Consider the following 24356-nt stretch of genomic DNA (forward strand, 5'->3'; position numbering starts at 1 on the left):
TTATTCACAGTGGCCAGAAAGTGGAATCAACCCGATTGTCCACAGACAGATGAACAGATAAACGAAGCGTGGTTGATATCCATCCATACGTTGTATCCATCCATACAATGGAAGCTCATTCAGCCTGAAAAGGAAGGCAGCGCTGACACCTGCTACAGCATCGATGAACCTGGAGGAAGTTATGTGCGGTGAAACAAGCCAGTCACAAAAGGGCAAATACTGTATTAATGTATTTATATGAGGTACCTAGAGTAAGCAAATTCATAGAAACAAAGTGGAACAATGGTGCCCAAGGTCTGAGGGAGAGGAGAATTGTTTACTGGGTAGAGTTTCAGGTTGCCAAGGTGAAAGAGTTCTGGAGATGGTCTGCACAACAAGGTAAATATACTTGACGGCATTGAACCGCACACTGAAAAGCGGCTAAGACGGCACATTTTGTGTTCTGTGTAGTTTAACACAATTGGAAAAAAATTAAGTAAAGAAGTAAAACATAATGACCAAAACAAAACAAAAAAACAGTGGAGGTGGAAAAGCCTCCAAGTCAGCTCATGTCAGGGGCAGTGCAGGCCCAGGCAACGCCCAGGACCCCCAGATGGGGGAGTGTGAGCAGAGTGGCCTGGATGGGGCTAGGCTAGGCATCTGGGGCAGAGGCGAGAATCTGAGGGGTTGGGATCCCACTGACCTGGGTCTCTGTCACAGCTAGCTCTTCCTCGGGGTCTGCCCGGACCCTGCCCCCAAAGTCCTCACCTGGCAGCTCCATGTGGAGGCTCCCACTTGCTCTGGACCTCGCCTAAGGCTCTCTGAGGCTCATCCCTTTTAGCAGGTAAGACTTGAGCCCCTACTGTATGCCAGGCACTGTGCCAGCTGCTACTGGTGCTTTGAGGGGTCTCCTGTGACTGGATGTCATGCATAAAGGTAGGAGGAGGTGCCATCAGTTAGTGCCTGGCTCTGAACCTGGAGTGGAACCGACACCCGCCCCCTGCCTGGTGTGTGTGTGTGTGTGTGTGTGTGTGTGTGTGTGGTCCGAGAGCAGGTAATGTCTGCGCTCACTTAGGATGCTCCGACAGCCTGTGTGAATCAGTGGGCACGTAGGTGCATGTACAGACCTGAGGCTCATCTGTGCACAGGCTGAGGATCACAATGGACTTGGCCAGGGTGGGCAGCGATGCTCCCAGCGCGGTGATCGCACATTCGGATGGATGGGGCGACGCTTCCTGCTCTGATCCCTAACTCATTATTAAGCTCCTCGCTCTTTTCAGACGCTCCCTGCGCCTCCCCCGCTCCGGGCTGCAGCGGCGCAGGCGCCGGGCCGAGCTGAGCGCCGAGCGGGGAGCGGGCGGCCGTGCTCCGGGCCGGGGTCCCGGGGGAGCAGGTGAGCGACCCGCGCTGCGCGGCCCCCAGGCCCTTGCGGAGACGCCGCCCGGCCGCGCTGCGCCGGCGCCCCCGCCTTCCCTGCCTGGCAGTACCCGTCCTGCCTCTGTTGGCATCATCCCTCCTTCCCCTGCCTGGCATCCCTCCTCCCCCCTGCCTGGTATCTCCTCTGCTCCCGCCTGCCTGGCATCCCTTCTCCTCCCTGCCTGGCATCCTCCTCCCCCCTGTCTGGCATCTCCCCCTGTCTGACATCCCCCTCCGCCCCCCTGGCCTCTCCCCGTTCTCCTCCCTGCCTGGCATCTCTCTGGTCTCCCCACTGCCTGACACCCCTCCTCCTCCCCTGCCTGGCATCTTCCTTCTCACCCCTTCCTGGCACCTTCCTCTTACCTGGCGCTTCCCTTTACCTGGCACCCCCCTCCCTGCCTGGCATCTTCATCCCCTCCTCCTTTCCTGATCTCTCCCCCCACTCCTCACTCTCTTCCTCCCCCTGCCTGGCACCTCCCCCACCCTCAGCCTGGTATCTCCTCCTCCTACCCCCTTTCTTGCACCTCTTCCATGACTGGCAGACTCCCATCTTACCTCCTCTCTGATACTTCCCCCTTCTCATCTCTGCCTGGCATCTTTCCTTCCTTCCCCTACCTGGTACCTTCCCATCCTCCCTCCACCTGCATTTCCCCTCCTTCCCTTTGCCTGGCACTCTCCTGCCTGGTACCTTCCTCTCCTCCCTCATGTCTGGCACCTTCCCTCCTCCCTGATTGCCTTGCACCTACTTCTCCCCCTCGCCTGCCTCCTCCTCCCTGCCTAGCATGTTCCCATCCTGCTCCTGCCTGGCATCCTCTCCCTCCTACCCACTCCCCTGCCTGGCACCTCCCCTCCTTCCCTCCGCCTGGCACCTCCCCTCCTCTCCCCTGCCTGGCACCTCCCCTCCTTCCCTCTTCCTGGCACCTCCCCTCCTCCCATCCTGCCTGGCACCTCCCTCCTCCCCCCACCCCCCGCCTGGCACCTTCCCTGTCTCCACTTGACACCCTCCTGCCTGGATACTTCTCTCCCATTCAGGTTGTCCCCCTGTCTTTAGCCTTCCTGCAGGGCACCCCCCCCTCCCAACCATCCCTGGGCAGGTAACCTCTCCCCCATTGGCATCTTCCTCCTCTCATTGTTCGCCCTGCCTCCTCACACTTCTTGGAGTTGCCTCCTGGCCAACACCACCTACGTGTGACCCTGACCCACTCTCAAGCCCCCCGCCCCATACCTATAACACTGCCTTTTACTTGTCCCCCACACTCCACCTGCTCAAGGACTTGAGTTCACAAGTTGAGTCCTGACCCCAGCCTGTGGCCTTGCTGCTCTTGCAGGAGGGGTGAAACCAGAGGAGAAACCAGGGGTGAAACAGGGAGGGGCCGGCATGAGCGCAATGGGCAGATTAAGAACAGGCCTACTCAACGTGCCTGCCACCCCTGGGATTCCCTCAGATGTCCCTTCTGGGCTCCAGAAGCCATCCAGGTCCCATCTGGGCCTGACAGTCATGCCCTGTACCTCCAATGCTCAGGTCCCTCTCCCCTGCCTATTGCCAAGTCCCCAGAACTTGCCTCCCCTGCCGGGCCTAGGTCTCACCTGGGTTCTCTGCTCTGTCCTTATAGCTCAGTCCTGCAAGACCTGGTCCCTGCCGACTGCTTCCTGCTCTCACACTGCTCCTGCCCTGTGATCCCCGTGCAGCCCTCTATCCTGGTCCCTTTCTGCACACCTCCTGTTTTCTTTCTCAGACCTCCTTGTCACAGAGTTTGGTCCACCCAGCTGACCTCCTCAGGCTTCCTCACCAGCCCTCGGAGGTCCATCTGGACTCTGCCTTTGGGGCTCAGGTTCTGGCCCACCCCTCCCACTGCCCTCTCCTTTCAGATTCTCCTCACAATGGCCCTTGGTGCTGCAGGTGCAGTGGGCTCCGGGCCCGGGCACCGAGGGGGCACTGGATGACTCCCCTGCTGCAGGACCCTGCCACCTATGACTCCAGGCCTTCAGCACCCACCCGCCGTGGTACAGGTAGGCGCTGCCCCCACGGCCCCAAACCCAGAAGCAGGAGCCCTGGGACCCCACTGAGAGGTGCTGGCTCTTGACCTCCAGTCATAACCCAAGGCCCCCTCTTGGCATTTCTGTCCCGCCCAAGCCGTACCTATGACATGCTTCTTCCCATCCCCTCCCACTGCTGGGCCATCCCCCAGATCCTGCTGACATCTCCTCCCACCCTTCCACTACCCCTTCTGAGTGCCTTCTCCTCCTGGCTCCCTGGGTTCTGCCTATCAAAGCCAGTCGGAGCCAGGAAGCAGCGAGCCTGAAACCAGGTTTTAGCTCTGGTGAAAATGGTCTGGGGCTGTGGCTCATTCCATTTCCTCCACTCATAGCCACGCAGACACACACCTCCTCCATCCTCACCGGCGTGTGCGCACGCATGCTCTCTGCTAGCTGGGGGGGCCTGCTGACACCCAGCACAACTTAGGCTCTAGAAACCTAACCCCAAACCTTCTTTGGCAAACCTCTAAAATCCTTCCAGAATCCAGGCAGGGGTTTGTTCTTGGTGGGAGGGGGAGGTGGTGGCAGCCTGTTGCGTGGCCTTGGGTGGGGCCAGCCCTGTGCTACCACCAGGCAGGCCTCAGACTCAGAGGTGCTCCAGGCCCATCGCATGTGAGTTGGACTTCCTGGGCCTCCTCTTGGCAAAGTGTAAGGAGGTTGGCCCGGCTAGTACCATATCGGTGCCCCTGGTCCAGAAGGAGGCACTGAGGCACTGGGTGGAAAGGCTGCCTGCCTGAGAGCCATGTTCAGCTGTGGGAAAGGGCAGGATCTGGGTCTGAGGCCTGCCCAGCCCCACCTGTCACCCTGGCTGCCTCGCCAGTGGGAGTCTCCTCTGACAGGCTGGGTGCTAGGGGACCCTAGAGGTGTGAAGGACTTTGTCCTTACCCTCAGGACCGGAAGTCCAGCAGGGGGACAGACTTGGGAAAGCCCACGAGAAGTGCTACAGCAGACAGTTCAGGCCCCAGGGCTCTGAGGAGCGGAAAGGCCCCAGAGGAGCAGTGTGAAGTGGGCTTTCAGAGGAAAAGGGGCTGGGTGAAATGAGGGTGGCTTTCCCAACTTCTTCCTCAGAAAGGGCCGAGGAACTCTCTCTATCCTGCCTGGGCTGTTCCCCTCCCTCCCACCCCTGTGGCTGGCTTGTGCCTCCAGGAAGATGGTGCTGTGGCTGGCTGCCAGGGGAGCCCAGTGCTGTCACCTGGTGCTGGCCACGGGGCAGACAAACGCTGGGCGGTGCAGGAAAGTCAGTGCCCCACACAAAGGTCCTGCCTTAGCTTAACTGCGGGCCTGTCTCCCAGCTTGCAGGGGTTGGTTTTTTAATGCAGAAGCCTAAAGAAAAGGCCTAAGCCGGTGTACTTGCTGGGCAACTCTAAAGTTCTTGGTGTCTGAGGGTGGAGGCTTGCCGAGCAGCTGGGGTCCCTGGGAGGTACCCTAGAGCCAGGGGCCCCCATGTGGTGAGTCCTTGTAAGTCGTGGCTGATTTGGGGTACACTGAGCTAAGCCCTAAGCTGGCTCCCCAGCAGCACTAGTTCGGTGCCCTGGGTTGATCCAGACCTTGCCTGAAGGAGGTGATCACCCTGAAGGATGGGCAGCAGGGGAGGGGAGGCATGGGAAGCCTGGGGGGTTGGAGGCTCTGAGAGCTGTGGGTACATCCTAGCGACACCTGGTCCCGGAGTGGCCTGGTCACAAGGTGAACGGAGGGTCAGTCCTGAAACTCCTGGGGGCCTCCCCATGTGATGAAGGAGGCAAGGGGTGAGGTGCTGGGGAAGTTTCTGGCGCGTTGTTTTAGAGCCGCATTAACATGAGATGGGGCTTCATTCAGCACGTGCAGTCCCAGGCATGGAGCCGGCTTTGACGCTTGGCGGCTCGGGCACGTGCTGTCATTTGGATGCTGACAGGCCCCGTGCTAGCGTCTAGACGACGCGGTGGGCGCACTCCCAGGCGGGCAGCAGCTGGAGGCTGTCTTCGCCCCGAGTGCTGGCAGTGTGATTGCAAGTGAGAGCTCGTTATTAGTGAGCGTGAAGTGGTGGAGGTAATGAGCTGAAGGTGTCACCAGGAGGGGGTGTCATGGGAGGAGGTGTCAGGAGGTGTCACGAGAGAAGGCGGAGTCGCAGACACGTGGGCTGAGTGAACGGCCCTCAGGTTCCGCTGGATTCTGCGCCCTCTCGGATGACCGTGCCAGAGGCGTCGGCCCGCTTCTGGTGGGCACTCGGCTGACGGACGCCTGGGGGGGCCAGGGCTGTGGCTGCCAGGGTCCCCTGCTGGTGAGGGATGTGCAGACCCTTGGTCACTTGTGAGGACCCTGCAGGAGAGGAATTGCTCACTTCAGCCTGGCCCACCTCTTGATTTGCTTCCCAAGCTGTGAAACCAATTTCTTTGTTACCTAAACTTAACTTCCAGGACATTTGAGAATGTGTCTTATGAGCATGTGTCCCGCTCATGCCTTTCCTGGAATTTACAAACTTGGATCATCTCCCATGTCAACCTTCTTTCCAGACCGAAGAACATTCTGGGGCCTGGAGTGAGGAGCAGCGTGCTGTGGGGAGGGGAGAAAGGCAGAGACAAGAAGACACAGGAGGATGTGCTGTGCTCCACCTCACTCCAGAAGGGGTCGGGGGCACTTGGCAAAGACACGTGTAGTGAGCAAGTCAGGACATTGGAAATACAGGGAGGGAATATATGGGGCAGCCAAGGATGGCATTAGTGCACAAGGCACAAGCCGCAAGGCCCAGAGGCCCCATCCGCAGTGGGAGAACAGGGTGCTCATGGCATTCGCACCGCCTAGAAGCCAGAGCATTTGCTCCAAGACGCTGTGATTTCGGGCCCTGTGACCCCGAGAAGTGTCTCCTATGTGATGACGTGAGGGCGACACTGGGTGACAGAGCTAAGCACAGGTTTCCTAGGCCAAGGCAAAGACCAACACAATAGTATGCAGCCAAATAAATATTGCTGATCGTGGTCAATCCCAAGATAAAAGTTAGAAGGACTAGAGGAAGACATCGCCTGCCTTCAGGAAATGCTCTACACTTTAATATTTCCAACAACAGTTTTGAGAACTGTCAGGCAGCAGGAAGGTTTATTTAAAATCGGGAATTAACTACAGAGTCCCACACATTCTTGGGGAAGGGTAATATCCTTGTAGGAACATAGAGACCTCAACCAGCACACATGCCCAGCAGGTGAGTTTGGGTATAGTGTGGGCCCAGTCACTCGCCTTCCACCGTAGATCGTGAGCCCACGTGTCAGGGACATATCAGCTTTATTGCAGGGCCAGCCGGACTAGAGAAAGAAGCTTGAACCTGTGTTTGCTTATCTGGGGCGTAGGAAAAGGTTAAGATGGGCTCCCTCCTGCCAGCAGACGCACCCCAAAGGGAAGGGCAGGCTGCACGGAACAGCCCTGATGTCACCACCCCTGACCCAGGAGAGGAACTTGTCCAGCAGACGTCAGACACCCCCAGCTCCTCAGGCAGAGAGCCCCTCCCAAGGGGTGGGAGAGGTGGCAGGATTATTCCAGAGTCTTCTCTCCAGAGGAACAGAGTAGAGGTCTCCCCGTGAACCCATGATGACAAGAGCACAGGGTTCCCTCCATGGTTGGGTGTGGGGCTAGCCATCTTGCTGACAGCGACACCAAAGCTCAAGTCCTGACCTGGGAGTGACATTTGACCCTCCCCCTTCTCTCTCCATTGGGACAATCACCTCTTCCTTTGATTTGATTTCCTAGACATGTCTTAGTTCCATCCTCTTATGTCTCCGTAATGACGCTGTTGTCTCCTACCTGGACCACTGAGGTAGCCACCCAAGTCGTGGCCCACTCTCAGTCTGGACCCCTCCTCCCAACCCCAGCCCACTGGGGTAGCCAGGGTTCCTGCAACACAGACCTGATCTGTTCTCTCTTCCGTTTCCTCACCGGCTTCAAGGGCCTGCCCTCACTCAGGGCCTTCCCACATGCTGTTCCCTTGGCCTGCAACACACTTGCAGCTCCCTTCACCTCCCTAAATCTGCCTATCCTTCAAGTCTCTACTTAAACGCCACTTCTTCCAGGGACACTTTCTCCCACACTGATTAGGTATGACGTCCTAACTTCTTATGGCTTATAGCGTGTACCAAAGGTTTAAAGATTGCATCATACTGCTCCTTAAAGGCTCAGACTGCATCTGTGGTGTTCCGCACAGTACAGAAAAACATTTCGTGAATGAATGAGGCAGGGGGTGGGAGGAGGTGGCTCTGACAGTTGATCTTAAGAGGACCATGAGGGGCGGGGCGCCTGGATGGCTCCATCGTAAAGCCTCTGCCTTCAGCTCAGGTCATGATCCCAGAGCCCCTCATCAGGCTCCCTGCTCAGTGGGAAGCCTGCTTCTCCCTCTTCCACTCCCCTTGCTGGTGTTCCCTCTCGCTGTGTCTCTCTCTGTCCAGTAAATAAATAAAATCTTAAAAAAAAAAAAAAAGAGGATCCTGAGGGGCACCTGGGCAGCTCAGTCAGTTAAATGTCTAACTCTTGATTTCGCTTCAGATCATGATCTCAGGGGTGTGGGCTTGAGCCCCACGTCAGGCTCTGTGCTGGGCGTGGAGCCTGCTTGGGATTCTCTCTCTCCCTCTCCCTCTGCCCCTTCCCTGCTCTCTTGCTTACGCTCTCTCTGTAAAAAAAAAAAAAAAAAAAGAGGACCCTGAGATCCCTTTGTATGGTTGGTCCTTGCCCTCTCTGTACCCGCACAACCCAAGGGTAGGCCTTTCTTAACTACCCACCTTGGCCTGCTGACACCTGAGCAGCCCTTGGCCCATGCCTGGGCAGCAGTCCCTTTCAAAAAGGACCTGTTCACCATGTTCATAGACGCTCCTTCCATATTTAGTTGTTTGGTTTTTTTAAAAAGATTTATTTATTTATTTTAGAGAGAGAGAAAGAGAGCAGGCCTGGGGGAGGGGAGGGTGGGGAGAGGGGGAGGGGCAGAGGGAGAGAGAGAATCTCAAGCAGACTCCCCACTGAGCACAGAGCCCAACATGGGGCTTGAGCCCCCCCACCCTGAAATCATGACCTGAGCCGAAATCAAGAATCAGATGCTTAACCGATTGAGGCACCCGGGCACCCCGTCTTTAGTTGTTCTTGTGATGAGGAGAATCTTCCTTCCGGGGACCCTGGTCTTGCCCTTTGGAGTTCTAGAGAATAAACGCTCTTCTGCTTCCATGACATCTGACTGCCTCCAGTCGTTTGCCTCCCCTCCCCGGGTCCGCTCTCAGGAACATTCAGGTCTGGCTTCCTCAAATGTTCCTCACCTGGGGGCCCGTGCAGGCTGCTCTCGCCCTTGGTGCCCACTGCGAGAGCCGGAGGGGGGTGCTGCCTGATGCCGGCAAACAGGCTTCGGGGCTCCCGGGGCTCCGTTGGAAGGTGGGCTCTGCCCCTCATCAGCTAGGCTGATGTGGGAAGACGCACTTAGTTCTCTGAGCCTCAGTGTCCCCGTCTGTAAGGTGGGACTTGATGCCCCTTCTATAAAGATTCAGAGGGCTGCTAAGTACCGAGCACTCAGCTCAACAGCCAGCACCTGGTACCCCTCATCAGGCCGCGGGCTAAAATGTGGTGCCCGGTGCCGCCCTGCGCACTACGGCATCCAGGCGTCATCCACAGACCCTGTGACCATGTCCCCCCAGGTTCCAGGCCCAGCTTCCATTCTCGCCACCCTTATAGTGTGGGCTCATAAAGGCCTGGAGTCAGTGAGCAACCCCTGGGCCTTTCCTCCCCTCAGCTGAGAACGCCATTCTCCCTGCTCCCACATCTTGAACTCAGATGCAGAGTTAGCTTTAGCCTGGCTTCCCAGTCTGACGCAGTCTGCATATTTAAGCCTTTAATAAAGTTTCAAGTTGGAATTAAAAAGCCAGCCAGCAGGGTGGAGGAGAGAGCTCCGTGGTGCTCTGGCTGTCCTGGGCTGTAAGCAGCTGAATCCACAGCAGGGGCCCGGTGGGTGGGCTTGGGGGAGGGGCCCCAGCCATCAAGGGCCCAGAGGAGGGGGAGAAGCTGAGCTCCAGCTCCCTCCGAAGACCCCACTCCATCCCACCCAGCAGGAAGCACTCTTTTGCTTTTGTGCCTCAGTTTCTCCTTTGACCACTTACTTTTACCACCCCACCACCCTCTTACTCTGGCCTCTTCCTTCAGGAGAAAACTGTCTCAGACACCCTTTCAAAGAATGCCCAAAGGGTGGACTAGGGCCCCACCTATCCAGACTCTCCCACCCCACCCCCAACAGTCCCACCCCTCACTTCAGCAGCCCCCGGGACTCCAGAGCAGCTCCCACAGGATGGAGAAGGGCCAAGCAGGCCCAGGGCAGAAGAGTGGCAACCACTGTTGACTGAGATCTTAGTGCAGGTTTTAGGAACTGTTTTAAGAATTTGTCATGGTTTAGCTGATTTATCCTCACCGCAAGACTAAAATGATAGTATTATCATCATCACTTTCGAGATGAGAAACTGAAACACAGAGAGGTTGAGTAAACTTCCCAATGGTTAGTGCAAGAGCCCCAGTTGGGGTCTGTCCACCACATCTAGCCCCCAGAGGGGTGCAGTGACCCAAACCAGACGGGCCCTCAAAGAGACAAAGCAGCCAGCCTTTTCTGTAGACCCAGGCCAGCCCCTTGTACCCCAGCACCTAGACCCAAGGTCAAAGGCTAGTTGTCCTGGTGCTCAAAGCTCACACAACTCATTTACATTCATTGCTGGGTGCCTAGGACTTTAGAGTTTGCAACCCCCAAAATGGTGTGTCTGTGTGTGTGTGTGTGTGTGTAGTAAATTGGAGAAGTCTTGCCACTTAGAAAAGGGACAGCCCCTCCCCAATTCCATCTGATTGTTTCCAAGTATATTGGTGGGCTTGTGTTGCTAGATTTCCAGGTTTTTAAGAGATTCTGGAAATCTGGCTTTTTATGTGAAATCTCTCAATTTTTAAGATTTTAAAAAGTGTTCAAGAAAGACACTATGAGTTAAGCCAAACCTGTTTGCTTTGCACCTTCCTTCTTGGGCTCCCCTCATGCCATCACCCCCAACTGGTCACCTCTTCTAGCCTTCGGGCCCAGAGCCCTAAATCAGCATTGCTAGTCCAGAGAACTCGAGGGGCCCAGGCATCATTGGACCCCAGGTTGAGAAACACCACACTGAGTTGGGGTCACTTTAAGCAGTCTCTTGCCATCAACGATTTTTAAACAGAATGCAGAGTCTTGTCAAAAACTTGAGAATCCTGCCCTAGAAACAGGGATCCCAATGGTGGGCTGCTAATGGAAAGGACTGGAGGTAGAATCCCCAGTTGCAGAATCCCCCTCAAAGTTTGAGTTTTAAACCCAGGACAGCGGCTGGTGAGGGAATTCAGGGCACCTCTGACAACCAACGGTAGGGGCGGGGGCGAGGGGCAGTTCAATGACAAGCCTAAAAGAACAGTGACCTTGAGATCAGAACATGGCAGTCTGAGCCCCATCTTTGACACTAGTTCCCTGTCTGGCTCTGAGTCAATCATTAACCTTGTGTTCTCATCTTTAAAATGGGTATAGTAATATTCAGCCCTTTAACTTCCTGGGATGTTGAAAGAACCAAATTAAATAATGCATACTGCACTGTTTTGTAGGCTATGAAGCTCCGTAAAGATGTATGTGTGAATTTGGAGGTGTTTGACAAAGTCTCTCCCAATATCTTGAGTGTGACACATAAACGTGGGCTGGATGCAGTAGTGTGCGGGTAAATATTTAACAACTGGCTCTTGACAGGGTGGGAAGGGGGAGCTGAAATCTGATTTGTATTATTTGCCAATTTCCATGGTATAAATACTCCTACCACGGCTGATTTTAAACTACCAACATGACACTCCAGCACATCACTTCATGTTACTACGATTGAGTAAATTTGCTGCCAATTGAAGACTCAACCCAAAGGTTGTAGATTGTCTGTCTGGAACGAGGGCTTTGTCTTTCCTCTTCCAGTACAGTCAGCATGGACCTGGGTGAGGAGAGAAGGTCATGCTCATGGATCTGTGAATGACACATAGCTGGAAAGGATGGCAAATATATCGGATTACCGAATTGAGATTCAAGGGATCTCAAGCTGGAATAATGGGCTGATTCCTACAAGATGGATATCAACAGGAATAAATATAAGTTATCTGTTCTTGAATCCAAATAGGCAATGTTAGAAGTAGGGGATGGGAGACACGTTTTGGCACAATCAGAGTAGAAAGAGAATTGAGGTTTTAATTGACAGCAAGTTCAATGAAAGTCCAAAGTGGGATGGATGGTTACCAAGGAGTGATATGCTACTAACAGTGATGGCTTCGTTTGGACCTCCAGGACTTAAAGAAAATTCCCGCATGTGTCCCCTCAGTACTGTTTTGCTATTCGCAATAAGCTGGTGAGAGAGCTGAAGTGGCAGTGTACCCATTTTAAAGATAAACAGACTGAGGCTAAGAGAAATTGACACAATGTGGCCCTTTTGTGCTCCTGTCAATTGGTGGTGGCAGAAAGACTCAACCTCAGCTGTTCTGGCCCCAGGCTTGGCCCTGCGTTGTGCCCATAAGCACGTTGTTCTCAGTGCCGTGCTTTCAGGGTCGAGGGGAGAGGCGGGTGGCCCTTGGACAGGCAGGCCAGTCACAGTGGGTGGCTTTAAGGCTGGAAATGTATTTTCTGGAGGCAGGATGCCAGAGAACAAGGTGTCGACAGGGGGCTTGGGTCCTTCTGAGGCTGTGAGGGCAGATCTGCCCCGGACCTCGCTGCTTGACTTGCAGACAGCCGTCTTCCCCGAGTCACGCGTCTTCCCTCTGTGTGTACCTGACCCTGTGTCGGAAATTTCCCCTATTTTATGATCCCGGTCATATTGGATTAGGGTTACCCTATTGACCTCATTTTAACTGGATTACCTTTGTAAAGACCCTATCTCCAAGTAAGAACACATTCTGAGGAAGGGGGGTTAGGACTCCAGCAAACGAGTTTGGTGGGGGGAGACACACTTCAGCCTGTGCTGGGGGGACTATGACGTCTGCTTCGGAATTTGGAGCTGTGTCTTATGGAGGAGGGAGAAGATGAGTTCCAGGTAGCCAGAACGTCTGGGAGGTGACCCAGGCTCACACGCACCACAGGAAGGTCCGAGGTCCCCGCTGCCCCCTGCTGCGGGGACACCAGCTCCTCCCTGGGCTGGAGCTTTCCTCACTAGGGGCTGCGTGGAGCTGGAGGGAGGTCCCGAGCCCTCTGTTCCCACAGACACCCCCGGCATTCACCAGTGTGCACTGGTACAGCCCCATGGCGGGCTCCACCACTGCCCCCCACGGGCTGCCCCTGCAACCTCTGCTGGGGCTTGGGCACAGCGACTGGGGACACCCTCGGCCATGGCTGCAGCTAGCTGCTGACTTCTCCACCACTGCCACAAGGCTGGCCACCCTGCCAAGCCACAGCCCCAATGAAGACATAGCTGTTGGGGGCTGAATGCCTCTTTTTCCCCATAAGGAAGCCCAGAGCTCTGGAATGGGGTGCACGGTGCCTGCTCCCCCCAACCCCCTGCCAGAGCAGCAGCTGTCCTGGGGCAGGAGCTGACATGAGCTTCTCACGGCTTCGATGCCGTCAGCCCCACCCTACTCTATCCAGTCCTCCAACATTGTGTCCCAGGGGCTGAGGCTGTGTCTCATGGGTGCGTGGGCAGCACTTGGCACCAAGCGCTCACACAGGAGGTGCTCACTAAGTGCGCGGCAGGATGGCAGAGGAGGAGGGGGACAGGTGCAGGAGGAGGCCCTGCTTTTCCTCCGGATGCTTCCAGCAGCAGCTCCTGAACCTCTGCTTCTCTTGGCCCGACGGTCGCCCTTACAAACTCTTCGGTGAGAGTCCAGTGGCTTTGCCACTTCTGGTGGCCTCTGAATGTCTTCCTTCCCCCCTTTCCTGCAGTCTTTACCAAGTTTTTGCACTGCATGGATAAGCTTCCCATACAAGACCCACCCTGCCTACTAATGCGCTCAAGGAGGCTTCCAGCGGTTGGGCCAGAACCCAGACTCCGCTTGGGCTCCCAGAGCCACCAGAATTAGCCACTGTGAATAATTGCCCAGCTGAGCCCTCAGACGTCCCCTCCGTGGTATTTGTGATGGTTCCTCAGCAGAGGGGCTCTGAGGGCTCCCTGTTTTCACCAGTCTCCTAGCTGGGGGTCGTTGGACAACAGGACCGCCAGGACCCAGAGATAAGGCAGGGCAGTGCAGCCTCGCCCGCAGAGTCGGGCAGGCTCAGCATCAGGAAGCTCTAAGAGCAGCAACTGTTAAGTGTCTCCTCTGTGCTGGACCCTGTGCCCAATTCTGCACGTGCACGACTTTATTTCAAGCCTCACATCGACCTGTGAGTCAGGCGTAGGGCGCCCTGTCTTGAGGACAGGGAAGACGAGGCTCGGACAGGTGAAATAACTTGTGCAAGGTTCTGAGCTGAGTGTGAACCCGGGACCATCAGACTCTAGATCAGAGGTTCTTCACCCAGGGCAATTGTACCCTCCAGGGACAAAGGACAGTGTTGGGAGATATTTTTGTTTGTTGCACTGAGGGTGGGGGTGAGGGCGGGGGGCGTGCTGGTAGAATTTCCTGGATAGAGGCCAGGGATGTTACCAACATCATGAGGCAGCCCCCACAATAAAGACTTATCCAGCCCAAAATGTCAGTGGTGCTAAGGCTGAGAAGTCCTGTTCTGGAGTCTAAGCTCAGAGTCATCGCACTGTGGTGCCTGCAGAGACCCTACCCAGGGCAGTGTGTTCAGAGCCTGGGAGAGGACAGGACCCCGAAAGAACTGGAGTGACGTGCAGGGCATTAAGGCCTCATTGTCACAGCCCGGTCCCAAGACAGACTAGGTTGCAATGGCCAAAGCAAAAACCCAGATCTGGGAGCAAGGGCAGGGGGGCAGGGTTGGCTGAGGGGCTACCTGGAGGGGATTCACTGGGTTGGGGGGGCACCAGCTGGCCTTAATTACAAAGGACTGTGAAGCTCGGGGCTGAGCATCATGCAGGTCCTGAGGCCATCCTCCTCCATTTCCCTACTGCCTGCTCCCTGGTGAGTCTTCACGGGGCCTCTTGGCCATCACCACAGCTCTTTGAGCCCAGGAGTAAAGACGGTATGCTGTGTGGGGACACGGGGGAGACTGAGCCCTGCTTTGACTGCGAGACCTTGATCATAGAGCAGCTTCAAAGACCATCTCCTCTTGATCCCATGCACTTTTGGCCCTGTTCCCCCAAGAAACCTGCAGTCCTTTGCACACGGGTGGAGCTTTTGCCTTTTGCTCAGCTCACTTCTACCCTCCTTAGGCCCAGTGAGAGTCTCCGAGTTCTCCAGACCTATGGCCACCAAGCGGCACGGGGAGAGCAGGACAAGGTTGCTCTGGGGCTGCGCCGGAGCACTGCCCGCTTCCGGCCTATGGCTAGGACCACGCGTTCCCAAAGCAGGCAAGCACTGAGGTGGCTAGGTGGAAGTTCTTTGGAAGCTTCTGTGTCTCAGTGCAGTGAGAAGCAAGGGCGTCAGCTCAGGAGGGGGAGCAGATGTGGAAACTCGCATAGAGAGCAGAGCGGGGAAGGGCGTGCGTGGAGGAGGGACAGCGGGACAGCTGCGCAGCATGAGGCCAGGTGAAGGGGGTGCTCCTGAACAGGGAGACCCCGTCAGGGTGCTTAGGTGTCTCTCTGGCCACATTCAGGTGCCAGGTGTGGGGCAAGAGTTGGTGAAGCTGGATTTAACTCTTAAGTAAGAGAGTCAGGAGTATATGCAAAGGAGGTGAAATGATGAATTTTATGTTACGTATGTTTTATCATAATTTTTAAAAAAGAATCCTATGTAACAGTGTAGTTGTGATGAGGGGTGTGGGTCAGAGAAATGGACCAGAGGTTCCAGTGGAGTCACAGGCTTCGGGAATCAGGGAAGTGGACAGAGTGAGCTGGAAGGACAGGAGATGGTGGTCGGAGTGAGGTGTTTAAGGCTGATTTTGGGGTGTGGGGCTGCAGCTGCTGGAATGATAAGACCCAATAGGTGACCTGGAGCAAATGGCTGAGGGAGGGTGGGGGACTTCTAGAGGAGAGGTGGCCGAGGGACGAGAGACCGAGGTATGGCAAGGACCACCCATGAAGATCCCAAAAAGCAGCAAGAAGAGGACAGGCGTCAATGAGTGTCCTCGAGTGGCAGGGAGGGTCCCTACCCCACTTTGAGTCCAGGGGTGGGGAGCTCTGGAGAAAATACTGACACCACCAGTGGCAGTTTCGAGGGCAGTGGTTTCTGGAGGGCTTCTCTTGCAAGAAGGCAAAAGGGCTGTTCACAGAAGTGGCCCAGCGTTTTGGAAATTTTACTTATGACAGACCGCACAGTAGAAGGGTTCAGGTTGGGAGATGGGCCTCTGAGGGGAGTCCGGGGCCTTCTGTGGGGCTGGACTCAAAGGAGGAAGTACATCGTGACAGGAAGGCAGGTGCACTCAAGGCTGACCATGGGGCGGGACAGAGTGTCGTGTTGGGGGGGGCACTCGCAGCCCCCACCCGTGCAGTGTAAAAGTGTCCTCAGACCCTGAGGGCAGGTCGGGGCCTGCCCTTGATCCCTCACAGAGCTGCAGGTATCTGGGAGACCAGGTTCAAGGGTTGCTTCCAGGCAGGTTTTATCTGTACATTCCACTGCCCCCCAACATTTGGTTTGGTTTCACTGAAACATTTGCCAAGGGAATGTACATGAATTTTTTTCTACTCAGTTTTCTTCACTCAGGTGACATCCCAGACCTCAGAATGTAGTGGTTGGCCGAAATCCCTCGGACCACCTGGTCAGAGCAGTAGCTGAGACCTCAGAAGCTTCCCCGGGGATGAGGGGCAGGACATTAAGCCACCAGGAGACTGTCCCGACACTGGTCATGAGGGAGCAGTGAGCTGTGGGGGAGAGAGGAGAGGAATCAGAGGTGCCGGGATGGGGCTCCTTTCTGCCAAGAGAAAGGAGGGCCGGGGCCTGGGAGCCATGGGGTGCAAGCAGGGCAGGAGTGATGGCTTCAGCCAGACAGAGGGCACTGTGGGATGGGTGGGCTTCCTGGGCTCTGGCTGGGGGGCAGCCAGGAGGCTGGTGGAGGGAGGTAGGTGGTGAGAAGGAGGGGCTTGCTGCTCCTTGGAGTCTTGATAGCCTGTGAGTCCTGAGAACATGGATCCCTTGTTTTTGCCCCTGCAGCTAGCTAGATAGGCCGGTGTTGGTCTAGAGGCAGATGGGTGGGGAGCAAGGATGGTTCTGTGGACACCTACCTGCCCCCCGCACCAAGGAGAGCCCTGCCCCATGTCCCACCCCCTAGGCTGCAGGATGGGAGCTGGGGCAGTTAGAGCATACCTCAGGGTCCCACATAAATACCTCCCCACAGACCAACCCCATCCTGGCCAAAATGGGGAGCAGACCAGTGTGGCTCGTTTTTGCTCAGCATTGTAAGCCGTAGGATGTTGCTACAAGGAACCATCTCATTTAAGGGCCGTCATGAGGGGAGAGTGCAAAGCTGCTACAAATCCAAAATGTGCCCCCCTCTGGGCTGGTGGGAGCTCCGGCCCCCAGTGACCAGCAGTTTCAACATGCTGCCGTTTGCAGTTATCCTGTGTATGTGAGGTGTAGGTGCGGGGCAGGGAGGGGGCACAGAGCACCCCATTAGACTGAAGAGATCCACACAGAACAAGAGAGGAAGGATTAACTCATTCCACTAACCTTTATCATACACCTGCTAACTGAGCAGGACCCTGGGGATCCCAAGGCAAGGCTTGCCCTGCTCCTAGGAGGCTGACAGCACAGTGGTGAAGGCTCACTGGAAGTGAGTGACAGTGAGTGACAAGGACCAGGCTCCACCTCGGGTTAGCAGCAGCCCTTAAATGGTGTGGGCCTATCTCTGTATGTCTCTGTCTCCCTTTCCTTCCCACCTTGTCTGCCTTGGTTCCTGTCTCTGTCTTACGGAATCCTTGGATTTCAGGGCAGGAAGGCCCTAGGAATCATCTGGCCACCCCCCTCCTTTTACTCCTGAGAAAGCTGAGGGACAGAGAGATACAGCGACTTGCCCAAGGTCACACAATTATTTTGGTGTCCTAGTTTATCTTTGCGTTTTGCTTCTTTCTATCATATTTGTCTTTCTTGTGTGTGTTTGCAAAACTGACACAGAAGCCGAAGTCATACAAAGAGGCAGACAGCCCCCTGGCTAGTAGCAGAGGGTGTCCAGGCACAGAAACATTCTCGCACAGAGAGGGAGGTACCCAGTGCTGCTCTGGCCTGGGAAGAGTAGTGGGGGGAGCCAGGAGGAGGAGGAAGATTGTGCTATGATGTCCCAGGCCTGTTCTGCCAATGTCCTGTCTGCTGGCTGGAGGAAGCCCCTCACCAGAGGTGGGGAGGGGGGGCGGTGAAGGTGCAGATTCCCTTCCACCCATCTCTGGGGACTGGGCCTGGCCCCAAGGCCTAGCTGGAGTTGGGGGGGGGGGGGCTGGGATTTAGGCCTGGTGGGTGGGCTGAGTCAGAGCTGCCTCTGGGACCCCTGGCATGCCCTGGGGTTTAATGACCAGAGGAGAAGTTGGGGGCTGAGTTTAGTGATGGGCCAGAACACGGACATCAGAGGTCCTCAGCCTGAGAGTTCCAGGTGATCTCACTGTCTCTCTGTGTCTCTGTGTCTGTCTGTCTGTCTGTCTCTCTCTCTCTCTCTCTCACACACACACATACACACACGCTGCCGTCCCAATCAGTGAGGGTAATTTCATTTTGCTAAGGAAAGCTTTATTGCTGGGGGTATACGGAAAAGGGGGCAGCAGAAAGAGGTCTCTCCCTTCAGTCTGGTTTCCTTTGTTCCTCCCTCGCCTTCCTACCTCTCCCCTTCCCAGCTTCCCTCCTCTCCTAGCCTCCTTCTTCCATTCTCCCTCCCGTGCCCCTCCTCCCCCCTCCCCCAGAGCTGGGTCCCCGTAACAGGACCTCCACTGAAGGCGGGGTGGGGGGGGGGGGTGGGACAGCCGGCTCCGGCCTCAGCCTCGATGGCCATCTTCCCGCAGGGAAGGAGTTAAGTCTCTCCGCTGCATCCCTCCTCCCTCCTCCGCCTCCCCCGCCGCCACTGAGTCCTGCAGCTAGGCCCTGGGCTGACCTTCACCGGGAGGGAGGCCGCAGTGCGCATGCCCGGGCCGGCTCCCGTCCGGCTCCAGCCGCTGCCCGGGCCCCCGGCGGGCGAGGGCGAGGGAGGGAGGCAGCGGGCCGGGACGTGCCCCCCGCGCCCGGCCGCCCTCCGCTCCCGCGCGGTGGTGGTGATGGAGGGGGTGGGGGATGCCGAGGCCGTCCCGCCGGCCGCGGCGCATCTCTCCCTGAGCGGGGAGAGGCGCTTTGCCATTTGGTGCTGGTGGTGCTTCGGAGGGAAGGAGAGATGGGGGGACGGCAGGGGGGACTCCGGCTCCGAGCCGCAGGGCGGCCGCCCTCTGCCCGGACACGCGCACGGTCGTCCCGGAGCACGGCCTGGGCCGGTCGGGCCGGGGCTAAGGGCCCAGGAGGACTGGGAGGAAGCCCCCGCCATCTGGAAGCGGGGCTTTCCCTGGGCCTCCACCGGACCGGGGCCGGAGCCTGTGGTGGTGGCACTGCTGAGCGCTCTTCTGGGGCTGAGCCGTTGGGGATCCTGGCCTTTGTGAGGTGGGAGTCTTGGCTCAGGGGGCCCACACCTGCGCCTCTGCTTTCTGGTCTTCAGGCTCCCCCGTGTCTGCACAGCTGGGGTTGCCCCCGTAAAAGCAGCATGCAAATGTACCTAGTGGCTGGTGCCTTGTCAATCGCACCTTGTGAGTGGGATGGGGAGATGGTGCAGACGTGCCTGTGTGTGCAAATCCACGTGGTTCCCTGTCCCTCTGGCATTCGCACTGGTGTGCGTGCCTGAGGGGCATGCATGCATTGTGTATCTGTTGTCTGTGCTGGAGAAGTATGTCTCCCAGAGAAATGGCTGGGATAGGTGGGGAGGAGGCCCAGAGGCTGGGGTGGCCCCGGAAGGGAGTTAGTTGTGTCTTGAGTGATACTCTCCAGCTCCTTGGGTATCACCAGAGCCTTTGGTCTAACCACCTCCTGCAGTCTCCTCCCCACCAGGACCAGTCCCCTCACAGATGCAGGGTATTCCCACTCTCCTTCGTGTCCCTCCCTCAAACATAGCTGCCCAAGCTGGGGTGCCCATCCGCCTCTGCTGTCTTCTTTACCCAAAAGGCCTCTCCGGGAGTTGAGAACTCTGAGCTTTACACAAAGCCTAAAGCTTTACACAAAGACCTCTAAGGTCTGTGGTTCACGTGTCCATGCTAGAAGCCCCCACAGCGGGTGGGGGTGCCCATGGCGACTCACACCTTCAGGTAAGTGGCAGAGTACGAGCTCCATCCACTGGCCCACTGAGCTTTGGGTGGTTGCAAGTGTTAGCAGGCATTTGATGCTAAGTCCCCGTGTCTCAGCATGGGGTTGGGTGGGGAGGGTAGATAGGGACTTAAAGACCAGTTCCAGTTTGGAAAACCAAACCTGACCTCTCAGACACTGGTCAGGCAAGTGCCAATTCATGACATAGCATAAATGGCAATGGGTATTCAAAGTAAAGAAAGGTTGGTGCACAGGAGTGGGATCAGGGAAGGCTTCCTGAAGGAGGTGGGGCCCTCACTAGGCTTTAAAGGATGAATGTGATCTGGATAGGCAGATGAGCAGTAGGTAGAGGGATTCCAGGCAAAAGAATAGTGGGAGCAGAGGCTTAGACATGGGAGGGGTTTGGAGGTTAGCAGGCAAACCGGAGAGGTCACCTCCCCAGGTCACCAGTAGCCACTTTCATGGCCTGTGGCAGCCACCCACCCGTTCCCACCCTGCCAGGACCCAGTTTCTGCATGGGTGAGTCTAAGGGGAAGCTGGGTAGAGATTTGGTGGGAAGGGGACCTCTTGGTTCCTTGCTAAGCCAGCGGAAAAGGAGAGTTATCCTGGGCCACTCTGGCCTTTCAGAGGACTGACAGTGGACACCCAACTGAACGGTGGCTGCCAGGAGCACAACTAGGGCCCAGGGAAATCAGGCTGCAGGCAAGAGGACTCTCCACACAGAACACTCCCTTGGTTCTTTGTCTGACCTCTGAAGGCGTTCTGAAGGGGTTGAGGGTGAGGATCCCCAAGTGCAATTCTGGGTCTTGAAGGTGTACCTTCAAATAAATTTTCCAACAAATTCCCCCAGGCACTGCCCCACCCTCACCTGGGTTCTGACAGTGCAGCCCCAAGAGGCACGTAAACTGGACCCACTGTCACTGTCGTCCCAAAGCCCTTGGGCTCTTCCTCCAGAAGGAGGAGAGAGGGGTGTGGCCTTTGGGGGCCTGGGTGGTGCTACGGATCCCAGCCTGGAGATCTCAGGATTTGCCCCTCCTGTTTCCTGTCCCTCCTTCACCCCAGGGAATGCCAGCTCCCTCCACACTGCCTCTTCTGGGGCTCCCTCACAATCCCACACTTAGCCCCGCTTTCTTTGGGATCTTGAGGCTGGTCCTACCATACCCAGCAGCCCCAGCACCTCTGGGTCCCCTGCCCCCACCTCATGCCCAGTTCCAAAGCCGTGAGGCTCTGCTTGCCTCATTCCCTCTGCCCATCCACCCAAGCACCCACCCCAACCCCTCTCCTTCCCTCACATTTTCTCTTCCTGTTCTCAGGAGTCGGATCCACCCCTCTTTTCCGAAATACTTCCCCTCTTGCCCTCACTTTCTCACATAGAGACAAACAAAGACTCCCATACCCAGAAATAGACTCACACAGAGCTGGAAGACACAGGCCATGTCCTGCCACACACGCACCCGCAAGCGCGCACACGCACTGGCGGCTCTCGTGGAGGGAGGCACACAGAGAAGGCATTTGTCTGTGCACGCACATAAACATCCACACCCACAGCCACCGAGCCATGCCCACACAAGGGTGCAGACACACACGGCGGGCGAGACAAGGGCGCACACATCTGTGGACCGAGGGGACACCGCCTCCCCGGGCACACCCACCACTGACGGCCTGGTGCAGGAGGAAGGCCTCCTCCGGGCTCGGCTCCCCCCGGATTCCTTCCAGCGAATGTTTCCCTACTTGGCCTGCCAGGTCTCTGGGGAAAGGGCCTCAGAAATGCAGCAGGAGCCACTTGGGGGACAGTTGGAACTGACTGTTCCCTGCCTGGCCCTGCCGGCGAATTCCCTAACCGAGAAACTATTTGTGGCGAGAGCCCGGGTGGCCGGCGAGCCCCCCGCCACCTCCCCTCGCGTCCCCTCCCCGCGCCGCCTCCCCGCGGCCCTCGGGCGGCCTCGGGCTGCAGTGCCGCTGCCCAGCGCCCGGGAGCCGGGCTTGCCGGCGTGCCTCGCCGCTTATCTGCGCTGTTTGGACAGCGAGGGCTGGAAAGGCAGGCGTTTCTGTCCCCGCCGAGTCAACAGGCAGACCCCGGGCCGCCGGACTATTTCTGTCTTATCAGTGCAGGAATGCGGCAGCCGCGGCGGCGGCGGCGGCGGCGGCGGGCGGGCGGCGGCGGCGTGGGCCGTGGGCCGTCAGGGCAGCCCTGAAGGGGCCCCCTCCCCACTCCGCTCGAGTAGAAGTGTGAGAGAGCCCAGCAGGACTCAGAGGGGAGAGTTGGAGGAAAAAAAAAGGCAGAAAAGGGAAAGAAAGAGGAAGAGAGAGAGAGAGTGAGAAGAGCCGCTGAGCCCACCCCGATGGCCGCGGACGAAGTTGCCGGAGGGGCGCGCAAAGCCACGAAAAGCAAACTTTTTGAGTTTCTGGTCCATGGGGTGGTGAGTGGGGGAAAGTTAGCGGGGGAGGGTGAGCGAGCTGGCTCGGGCTGAATGGAGGGATGATCGGGAGGGGCCGGGAGGGGGCTCTCGCTCTCCCACCCCTCTGGCAGGGGCGCCACGGCCCGCGGCCCAGCCCCAGGACTGTGCCGGCGCCCTGGCACTCGAACACGTCGTCAGGCGGCGGGCCGGGGATGGGTGCCCGGGCGGGGACGGGAGGCGTTTGCATGGGTTCTTGTCAGGGGCTGGGGGTGGGACTTGGGGACTGTCCCCCCCAAGTGTGTGGGGGGTCCCCTCTGTACCAGATGTGTTGTCTTCTGTTTTTTTCCTCGTTGGCCCAGGTGTTCCCCTGCTCTGGGGGTGGGGGTGGGGGACAAGGCTTCTGGTGGGCTGGGTTGTCTGCTCATCCGTTGGGACAGTGTCTCTGATTGTGTCTCTGGGAGCAAGGAGCAGGTGACCCTGGAGGCACTGTGCGCGGGAAGCTCTCTGGCTGAACGACCTCTGCATCCTGGCAGGAGGGCTCTGGGGCTTTGCTGATGGCCTCTGCCATCAGGGTCAGAGAGAGACCCTCTCTAGGGACAGACCCCAAGTTAAGGTGTCTGAAGATTCCCTTGGCAGACTCAGCCACCAGAAGCTGATGTCCTTCAATCCTCAAAGGTGTGAAGGAAGGGCTGGAGTCAGGGACGTGAGGCCTAGAGGCCAAAGGGGCAGGGTGGCACCTTCCTGCCAGGAGCAGACCTGGAAGGCACACAGGGAGCCTAAGGGAGCCCAGGGGGACCTGAGGGGATGGGACCCCAGGCTGAGGCAGCAGGAGCCAGGCTGGGAGAGGTGTGGAGGGCAGCAGAATGGGAGAGGCAGGGGCCGTAGGACTTGGAATGGCTAGTGGGGTTGGAGCTGGGTGCAGAGGAGGCTGTCAAGTTGACTATGGCCAAATTTGGTTGTGACCCCAAAGAAGGCACATTCTTGGAGAGGGAGGCCAGAGTCCCTAGAATCTTGGCCCTTCGTTGGGGTGGTCCCAGCAGCTGGCACAGCCCTCTGGGGGCTCTGGAAGCTTCTCTCTCAGGGCCTCTTCAGCAGATCAGCAAGTATCACTGGCCTTGAAAAATAGGAGAGCAGCTGATTGGGTAAAGGGGCTTCCCTGGGGCAGCCTGTCCTCCAGTCCCAAAGATCTCTGAAGCAACTTCCCAGGGGTGCTCGTGTCAGTCAGCCAAGTTGCCAGTCCTAACCATGCTGCTTGGTGAGGTCCCTTTAAAAAGGCCCATCTAGGGAAGAAAGGGGGCTATATGTGTGGGGTTTTTGTTGTTGTTGTTGTTTTTAATTTGGCCAACTTAGAGCTTCAGTTCTTGGGTGGCTGTGAGTCCCACCGCTTCACTCCCAGTACCCCATCTGCACTGGTGGGGCTGGGCCTAGGCTCCATTCTGGGCCACCACTCTAGAGATATGAGTGACAGGATCAGGTGGGGTGGGGGAAGCAGACACATGGACGGGCAGTTTTCACTGTGGGAGAGATGGGCAGAGACAGCTGGCTGGCTGGCAGTTAGGGTTAGACCTAGTGCAGGGCAAGGGACAGGAGGGAGAGTGGGCAGTTAGAAGGAATTCACCCAGCTGGGGTTCAGGGCTCCTCCTTGTGCCTGGGGGCATCTGCACTCTAGGGGGCAAAGTGGGTAAAAGGTAATGGGGATACAGGGGCTACATCCCTTGCTCCCTAATCTCCTTCGTGCTCTCTTTGTCCCCATCACACCCACCCTCCACTTTACAGCCCCTCTGGCCTTCCCCAATCCCTCTTCTGGAATCTGGACAAGTGGGGTTTTTAAAAGTCTGTGAAACACTTCACTCAATGAATTTGCATCTCATCTACATCCCATCTGAGGTGGCAAGGGAATACACCTGCCTCATCTTGCTCTCCATGGCCCCCTTTCAGCCCTGACTTCCTACCTCACTGGGGCGGGGTGGGAAGTGGAGGAGTTCTGGAGGATGGAACCATCTCTGGTAATGCAGGCGGACAGGAAGGGAGAGATGGATGGAAGAGGAAATGCCGCTGCTTTTGAGCTCTCCAAGCCCTCTGGGCAGCCCACCTCCAGCCCAGCTGCCTCCTGTCCTGTTAGGGAGTCCTGGTAGGGTGTGACCTCACCGGCTCCCATGGCCTCCAGCCTTCCCCTTAGGAGCAAATTAGGGGGGGGGGGGGCTAAGTCGTCAAAGCCCCTGGGTGTGGAGG

At 57.2% G+C, this 24356-nt stretch overlaps 1 protein-coding gene across 3 annotated transcripts in view; it reads left to right on the forward strand.

The window, feature by feature from the left end:
- The first annotated feature begins 3264 nt into the window (after positions 1 to 3264).
- The window catches only part of SMARCD3 (SWI/SNF related BAF chromatin remodeling complex subunit D3), a 28112-nt gene continuing 7020 nt past the window's right edge, over positions 3265 to 24356 (forward strand). Inside the window, exon 1 of one of the 3 annotated variants that reach the window (XM_045792301.2) lies at positions 3265 to 3405. In XM_045792301.2, the coding sequence (XP_045648257.1) occupies positions 3367 to 3405 (39 nt within the window). In that variant the 5' untranslated portion in view covers positions 3265 to 3366. Of the gene's footprint in view, positions 3406 to 18841; positions 19033 to 21642; positions 22146 to 24356 lie in introns of those variants that run through there. The other 2 variants (XM_087860691.1, XM_045792299.2) reach the window with 2 other exon arrangements.

Source organism: Ursus americanus, chromosome 3 (assembly GCF_024610735.1).
Source record: "Ursus americanus isolate L20-20 chromosome 3, mUrsAme1.1.p, whole genome shotgun sequence".
NCBI classification, from domain to species: Eukaryota; Metazoa; Chordata; class Mammalia; order Carnivora; family Ursidae; genus Ursus; species Ursus americanus.